This window comes from Opisthocomus hoazin, chromosome Z, assembly GCF_030867145.1.
Source record: "Opisthocomus hoazin isolate bOpiHoa1 chromosome Z, bOpiHoa1.hap1, whole genome shotgun sequence".
In the NCBI taxonomy this organism is placed as follows: domain Eukaryota; kingdom Metazoa; phylum Chordata; class Aves; order Opisthocomiformes; family Opisthocomidae; genus Opisthocomus; species Opisthocomus hoazin.
The window spans coordinates 70,761,017-70,769,676 of record NC_134454.1 but is presented as its reverse complement, the minus strand read 5'-3'; the positions used below and the strand labels follow the sequence as shown (position 1 = coordinate 70,769,676).

The window sequence follows — 8,660 nt, the reverse complement described above, 5'->3', positions numbered from 1 at the left end:
CAAAGACCACCCGAGGATGCTAACAGACATGCATGAAAGACATTAACATATGCTAATTAGTTATCAGAAAAGTCATGAATATGCTAAGCATTTCTTGGACGAATATGTATATTGTGATTGTATTTAACTTGAAATGACAGGGTGTTTGGTGCAGGCGTTTGGAGGAGAGATCCCCTTGCGTGCCTGGTGCTGTAATAAAGGATATCTGCATAACAGTACACATCGTACTGTTAGGTTTTTTTTTACTGGATCTTTGAATCAGCAGAGAAAGAGGGAGGAAAAAACAGAAAAAAACAAATGTTTCTCTTCAGATAAGTACCCCTGAATCAACAGTCACACAGAAAGCCTGTGGCAGAGAAAAAAACCTAAATCTGCATCACTCACGCACTAGGCTATGGCACTGGCCTTTGGAAGACCCAAGGCATCTTCAGACATTTAGCGTAGGCTCACGGATCTGGTCTTTCCAGAGAGATGGGCATTTGGGCAAAGCCACACGTTGGCTGTCTGGAACCAGGCTGGTTTTCTGATCTTCACCCGAAGGAGGACTTATGATCTCTTCCGATTTCTGAATCTTCTCACCACCACTGTGGCTTGCTCATGTTATTACTGTTAATGTTATCTTACACTTTTTAATCTATTCAGGCATACTAAATAAAGATTAAATGACAGATTACACTTCTTACTTTCAAATTCAGTCATAGAGCAATTTGTCAGAGAAACATAAAACACAAGAACATACTGAAATCTGAAATGTAAGAGCCTAGATAATACTGAATACAAGATTTTGTTTTTCAGTTTTAAAGCAATGTTTTAGGTGACAGTAACAACAGTAAGGAAGCATAGGAGGTATAATAGGCTTCTGGATCATTAGCAGGTACTCCAGGAAATATTTATAATATATTTAGTATTGTAATTTTTTTTATTTCTGAAATACTAGATTCATATTACAAGCCGTTGAGATGTAACTTAGACACCAGGATCTTGCATGTGTTTTCTGAAATCAAACACTTTCAAACTTGCTTTTAAAGCCAGCATTAGTCACCTGTGTTTGGCTGCTGAGAACAGCTTTGATCATTTCAGCACAGAAGTCTGTGCCTTCTCTGTCCCCACCACCGAAACACCACACTCACAGGCCTTATTGCCAGGCAGAGATCAAGGCTCACACGTCCTCAGATCACAGGAAACACCCATATAAATACTGGAATTTCCCAGTATTTCCCAAGCATCTCTCTGTCATGCAGAACTGTATGAAACTCACTTTTTAGTCTAGTTAAACTGAACAAACATGGACTATAGCTATTTAGAGATTACAGAAATGGCTGAACACACTACTATGATATTGTACTAATCAAGAATAGTTGAGGTGATACTGAAGTCACTGAAAAGCAACAGACTCCCAGATTGCAGGTTTCACCTTCAGAAAGTCCCATTCTGTTCTCATCCTTTTAACTGTAGCGTCTAAGAGCAGCAAAAAAATCGGGAAGAGAGGGAATAGCAAATGGACAGAAAGAGGGAAGAACTGAGCAAGGGAAGACATGAAGAAAGACAATTTTATTTTTTCCATAACTGAGTTGTAACCACTACACATTGCTGTACCTTCAGAAAGCAAGAGCAACAGGCAAACACCTTTAAAATATAAAACAATATAATGAGGACAGATAAAACACCAGACTTGCGTGGCTGTAAAGTTCTGAGTGTCTTTCACAATTGCCTCAGCAAAACACCACTGGAGCTGCCTGGCTTATACCTGAGATTCTCAGTTAACTCATTCGTCTCTTGTACAGACCTTCCATCTTCTCATCTCAGCACTGCTAGTTGCCCAATGGCCAGCAGCAATAAAAAAGCAACTAATTTTCCACCATCAGTGCCCCTCCATTACCAAAAAATCCCATTTTATTATCTTCCCATATGCCAGCCTGTAATCAAGGAGTTTTCCTCTGCCCCATGCGCTGCAGCAGTTTTACAAACAAAGCTGCCCGTGATGCCACCGCAGCTGACAAGAGGCAGGACTGAGAATGTAAACGGGGTGGTTTCAGCCATACCGCCTGCTGTCTACCTGAGCTCCTGGCCCCCAGCCCGCTTCTCCAGGTCTGTCTGATGCTGCTGAACGTCTCTGCCAGGGATGGCGGAGGGGCCTGGGGATGTGCTGGAGCTCCACAACAGACCCTCAGTAGGCCCCACTGGCTTGCAGTGCAGTGCGCAGACGGGCACGGGAGTAGCCCACACGGGTCAGTTAAATGGAGCAATCAGCATCCTTCAGTGATGGGAACACACTTTTCACTCATTTATTTTACTTTTTTTCCCAGAAAGATTTCTGTCCTTCACTAAAGAAGTCTGCAGCCCAGCAGAGGCACTGTGACACGAAACAGACCCGTCCACAATAGGGACAAAATGAGCGGCTTGTTCTTCCCAGTCCGAGCTGTGAGTTTCATATTTCAGCTCCTCCTTCACATTCCAGGCCTGCCCAGGCTCCTCTCCCAAGATTTCGAAAATGGAGCCTCTCACAACTACTTATCCTCTGAAATACTCAGTGCCCAAAGCCAGGGTGTTTGCTGTCTTTCTGTCAATGGTTTTCTGTACCGCCATTCTCTGCCTGCTGCAACTCAGATTCTTTAAACCTAAAATCAAAGATTTTTATTCTTTCGAAGTCAAGGATTCACGAGGAAGGATCGTTTCCTTGGAGAAGTACAGAGGGAAAGTAAGTTACAACTTCATTATATCATTGTCTTGAATCTCTACTGAAAAACAGGTATCCCTTTGTAGGTCGAAAGTTTGGTTGTGGGATTTTTCAGCATAGATTTGTGCTAAATGCCTATTCTTCCAACAGTAAACTGGAGAGGAATTTATTTTCTCTAGGCCTGCTCCAGAAATTAAGTATTAGATCTAATAAATCAAGAAAAATGTTTTTTTCATATTCTTTATTATAAGTCATTATAGCCTAACAATACAATCCATACATTTTAATCTTAGTTAAGAATGGTAGCATGTTGTGTTGAATTCTGGAAGCTGATCTAGTAAATATGATTTTAGTGCCTGTCCTAAATACCTGCTTTTTTATATACTTACATTTAAACAAAGCTATAAGTTGAAGTTCATCCATTTATTGGATTTTTAGAACAGGCTGTCCAAAAGTAAATACGTTAAACTGCTATCATCCTCATCTGTTTAATGAAATTATGATCAAAGTTAGCTTTCCGACAGGAACGACTGTGGTAGGGGGAGATGCTATTTTAAGACTTAATTGTAATCTGTATGCCATCTCTACACTTTTTTTCTTACTATTATAACTTTATTTCTCTGAAGGCAACTTTGGTTGTAAACGTGGCCAGTCACTGCCAACACACAGACAAAAATTACATCGCTCTGCAAGAACTCCACAGAGAGTTTGGTCCCTCCCACTTCACTGTGCTGGCTTTTCCCTGCAACCAATTTGGAGAATCAGAGCCCAGCTCAAGCCAGGAAATAGAATCATTTGCCAAAGGAAATTACGGAGTAACCTTCCCAATTTTCCACAAAATCAAGATCCTAGGATCAGAAGCAGCGCCTGCCTTTAAATTTCTAATAGGTAACTTTTCTTTTATATATCAAGCTGCCCGTAACCATGGTATTCTCCCTACATTCTGGTCTGTCTGTCAGGAAACATCGTAGTCTTCATAGTCTATGGAGAGAAACAGGCACTCAGCATACAATTCGTCTTGTTTCAAAGTGGATATCAAAAATACGGTCAGAAGAGTTGCACCCTGAAAGCATCCATTTCTCCTCACTGATTATAAAAACAGCCTACTGTGGCGAGCCTAGCTAGAAACATCCATTTTGTGGGTGCAGAAACTTGAGTGCAAAGATTCCCACCTACAAAATCCCATTTCAAGTTACATGACTTTTGTTGAAAAACAATTTTTCCTATGGACAAAGATGTATAGGGGGGTCATAAAATTACATGAAGATTTTTCATAAATACATGCAGATGAGAGGATTCATTTTTTTAGCAGTCATATGTCCACCTTTATGTAAACTGTATTGTAAACCAGGATTATATACGCTGTAGTTATATGTAATCACTGATTTGCATTAATTCGTCTTACGAACTTCAGGGTCCAGCCTGCAAAACCCACTCACACAAATACTCCTGTTGCAGCAAGCATTTACTGACTTAAAACTTCATACTCTCACAAGCAACATGAAACTCTCTTCAGTTGACCACAGAGCTCTTAGACCCAAAGCCAGCTTGAAAAGCCGCTCTGAATTTTCCTGAGCTTTGGCCAGGTCTTTGCCCCATACTAAACACTGGTTTGAAAGAAAGTATAACTAGAACATAATCCTTCTCTATCACATCATTTGAACTAGAAAATAAGGTAGGGGAAGGCTCAAACCTCTATTCCATCTCCCTGCCCCAAGACAGGATCACAGTGGCCCTAATCAGTACTACCTGTGCTTCTCCACATTATTACAGCAGTCGTATGAGCAATTCCAGAACCTCCCAGTCTATTCCAGTTCTTAACAGCTCCTCTTGTCAGAAAGCTGTTTCAACATCTAAATTAAATCTTTCTTACACCACTGAAGTGTGTTACTTCTTGCCATATCCTCTGTGATGCCTCTTATCTACTTGAAAATTATTAACATTTAGGAGTCATTTAAGTGGTCTGGTCACCGTTGTCACTGTAACTGTTTCTTCCTGCCTCCCCTTAGGCATGTCACCAAAGACCGCAGGGTAAAGTGTTGTTGCTCTGAGTTGCCCGATGTCCAATGGAATTACTGAATGCACTCTGGAGGTTCTTCTCGGTTCATTACAGTGGCAACTAGAGCACGTAGGTACCAGCTGAGTGGGATGAATGCAGATTCTAGCTACCAGTGCAATACCTACACAGAAACAGAACAGCCAGATTCACTCAGTTGGTTATTTGACAGGCTGTTCACCCACAAGAAAGAGAAAGATCCTCTGGTACTTAAATATTCTGAAATAAGATCTTTCTCTTGCCGCATTTCTCTGCTTCACATGAAATTACTGTGGATCTTCAATTAAAGAAGCACCTGTTTTCTTCATGTAGCCATGCTGACAATCAGAAGGTTGAACATATTCATGCTACACCCTCTTGTGACTGTGACTGCTAGCTACGATTTGTGCAGCACTGTCAGACAGCCTAGTGCAAAACATGGTGCCAGGGCCTTTACACAACTGCTTCTAGTTGCTTTGACACCAGTAAGGCATTTTGTTAGTCCAGTGCAATGTTTGTGGCCTCACCTCTCCTCAAATAATGTCCAGCTTCCAATGTGTTGTATGAGTTATTCATATGGATTGATGCACACTAGAAGAATATTCAGAGATGTGGTTATGTTACTTCAAGACTGATCCTAGATACAACAACTCAGCAAAGACAGAATCACCAGCTGCGCCAGAGCCTCCAAGACATGAGCATTACCATAGCCATTTGCTTGCCATGGTGTCCCCTTACAGTTGTGACATTACAAATGTAGTCCAATAGCAAAATTCAACCCATTGCTTCCAAGAATCAGTGTAGAGTTCAGGACTGTTCCCCACCAGACACCTATTCCCCAGTCAAAATCTGGAGTTTTCTTCTAGTTCTTCTCTCAAAAAGAGATTTTCCTTTAAACCCGTGAGACTCCAAGGACAAAGCCAGAGTCAAGAAACTGCTTCTGCTAGGAGTCGCATAGTTTCCTGATAGTCCCTTAACCTCAGAAATTATCTTGCCAGCTATTCATTATAACAAAGATACCAGTAAAGTTTTGCCTTATGGGATGAAAGGAGCTGAATTAAGCCATCCCCTGCATGACTTCCTGCTCCCATTTCACTTCCCCTAAACCAACATAAAACTGGAGATTGCCCAAATAAGAATGCAGCCCTCATATCCTCCTCTTTAGGAAGCAGAGGGTAGTAAAAGTAGGAATCCTTAAACAGTTTCACAAGAAGGGGAAAGCATCATTCACTTCCCACTTTTCAGATCATTAACACCAACCAGTAAATCCATGCCTGAGACTACTAGCAAAGAACAAAGTGAGATTACTTCAGCATAAATAGCTGAAGAATCGCTGCAGGGTAATGAAACAATGACAAGTGTAAGTCACTAAAATGATCTGATGCAATTCTTACAGATTCTTCAAAGAAAGAGCCTCGATGGAATTTCTGGAAATACCTTGTCAACCCTGAGGGTAAAGTTGTGAAATTCTGGAGACCTGAAGAGCCCATAGAAAGTATCAAGCCAGAAGTAGCATCATTAATCAGGCAGATTATCATGAAAAAAAGAGAAGACCTCTGAAAAAGCCATTCATACTGTGAATCCATTCAACAGCATGGGTACACAGCCTTACTACACTCCAAGGAAATGCTGCTAGAAGCTAAACCATCAGGTGATTTTACTTCTCTTTGTCGTTGGTATTTTCAGCTACACTATGTCTATTAACATTGGTTTGGCTCCCGCAACAGCCTTGAGCACCACTGAGGTTACTGAGAATGGCGAGGCACTCAGTGCCTTGCAGGATGGACCTTCAATTTTCATAAAGTTTCTGAATGTTTCTTTAAATTGCTGACGACAGCTAATTACAATTGTCACCAGAAGGGAGATAGCTAAAAAGAACAGGATTTGTTGATAAATTACTCAGTATTTGCACAGAAGAGATTTATTTCCCATCTACCAGTAACAAACAGATTTTGATATTCCATTAACACATAATTGCCCTGACTGAAAGACATGAGGCCCAGCAGTATCATACCAGGGTTTTTAGAGACAAATGCAACTGAAGATACCACCTTTGCAATATCTTCTCGAGGAAGATTACTGAATTGTGAAGCTGTCAACTGAGTTGTAAAAAACTGTATGTAGAAAATAAAATTATTAAAAGAAAAAGAAAAAAAATCAAAACAATGTTTCCTTGCCTGCTTTTTGATTAATTTTACACTTCACCTTTACAGCAACACCTTTAACCTTTTTAGCCTTCACCAGACATTTGCACTGCAGCAGTGCCTTGGCTGTGAGCTACTCTCCTGCTGGATTCCCAGACTTCTGACCTGGATGAAGGCAGGGCCTATGTGAGTATACATCATCGCTTACAGCAGGATTCAGGGGGCAACAAAAATCAGCAGCCTGGCACAGTAACAGACATCTTTCTGAGACAATGCTCCCCAGCCATCTACCTCACATCTCTGGAATAAAACAGCAGTCTTCAAGTAGAGGTAGAAGCAAGGGATGAAGGTTCATGCCTCAAGCCCCACTCTTCTCACCTTGCATTCTCCCCAATCCTGCATGTAACTGCAAACCTATTTCCAGTTCTGTTCCACCGTCCCATTTCAAACTGCCGAGTGTTTTATCTGTTTGATGAAGGGAGACAGTAAATTGGAATAAGGAACCTCATTCCAGCTGTCCAAGTCTTAAAGGAGGGCCGAGATAACAGAAGCAAAAGAAAGCAGCATCTCAGAAGAGTTTTCTCTATGAAAAAGGACTGGTAGCAGTAGTGTTGTTCTCTTGTAAGACTAACAGTGACTGAAAATACATTAAGTGCTTCAAAACATTTTCCATAAAGACAGCCACTTAACTGTATTAAAAAGGTGAGAAATTAAAAAGTAAAAAAAAAGGTATGTTTTCATGAATCTGGAATTCCTTGAGAATTTCACAGAAAACCCCTGAAGAATAAGGACATCATAAGATTTTAAAAGACTGAGTAATGATATTGATGTGGAGGATTAAAAAAAAAAAAACAACACACCCTCAGTAATGACAACCATCATTTTGGGAGGGAAGTCAAACTTTATGCATGACAATTTTAGCCACTCTGACTTTCAGACATCAGTTAAGCGCTATGTAAAGGTCTAGTTAGTCCCAATGTGCCTACTGCTAGCATTTTAGACCAGCCTCTGAGCAGTTTGCCATTAGCCTGCAAGATTGCACATCCAATGTGCCAAGACAGTTCCTATTCTTACGCTGAGGCCCTGTGTTTTACTCCCATATGATTGTTCCTGTACAGTTCCAGCCCTGGGAACTTTTAGCAGAATATCTCAGCTGATTTTTGTCACATGTCCCTGATGCTTTGATGGAGCAGGAAGGGAACTGAGATCCAGATCCTCTCCCCTCACTAGGAGCAGTCTAGATTCCACAGAATTAAGTAGCAGGACACAATGTTTTCCCCATAAATGGCGGATGGTATCTTTACTTGAAAATGTGACTAAAACATGCATGTCAATTCATGCGCACTGCTATAGCTCCCTGCTTTTCGTATCACTGAATAAAAAAGGGTAGGTATAAAGACATGTTGCATGCTGTTAGGGGAACACCTGGAAAAAAAAAAATCTATTTTAGTGCTAGTATTGCCTGGGAGTTACTCAGCATATGGGAAATTTCACTTAAGTTCTTTAAATACCCTATGAAAGATAACAGTGCAGTATCATTGTCTAGTCTGGAAGGGATCACAAGGAAAGAGAGTGTGCACACCTTGCTTGTGATTCACTCGCTAAAACTCATACTCTGTTTTTCACAGGATACACTATAATCTTAAATAACTCAATGCCAGCATTAAGACCAAATATCTTTCCTGGTATTCAGAAATAGCATGGGATATTAGCAAGTGAGTGGACAGAATTATTTAACTCGCTGCTTCCCAAATTACTTGTACTTCAGATTCCTAGAAAAAGAAGGTTTTGTCTGACAGAAGAG

General features: G+C 40.8%; 1 protein-coding gene across 1 annotated transcript; it reads left to right on the top strand.

The window, feature by feature from the left end:
• Positions 1-2,485: 2,485 nt before the first annotated feature.
• On the top strand, positions 2,486-6,801 carry GPX8 (glutathione peroxidase 8 (putative)). The gene is made up of 3 exons (XM_009943685.2): positions 2,486-2,698; positions 3,304-3,565; positions 6,109-6,801. Exons 1-3 carry the CDS (start codon positions 2,492-2,494, stop codon positions 6,270-6,272), a joined length of 633 nt encoding a protein of 210 aa, XP_009941987.1. The 5' UTR covers positions 2,486-2,491; the 3' UTR covers positions 6,273-6,801.
• Positions 6,802-8,660: the final 1,859 nt, after the last annotated feature.

Bases quoted from the DNA above. Each gene is read 5' to 3' on its own strand.
- GPX8 (XM_009943685.2), top strand. From the start codon at position 2,492: ATGGAGCCTCTCACAACTACTTATCCTCTGAAATACTCAGTGCCCAAA. The intron at 2,699-3,303 runs GTAAGTTACAAC...ATTTCTCTGAAG, and splicing joins TGGAGAAGTACAGAGGGAAA to GCAACTTTGGTTGTAAACGT. The intron at 3,566-6,108 runs GTAACTTTTCTT...CAATTCTTACAG, and splicing joins TGCCTTTAAATTTCTAATAG to ATTCTTCAAAGAAAGAGCCT.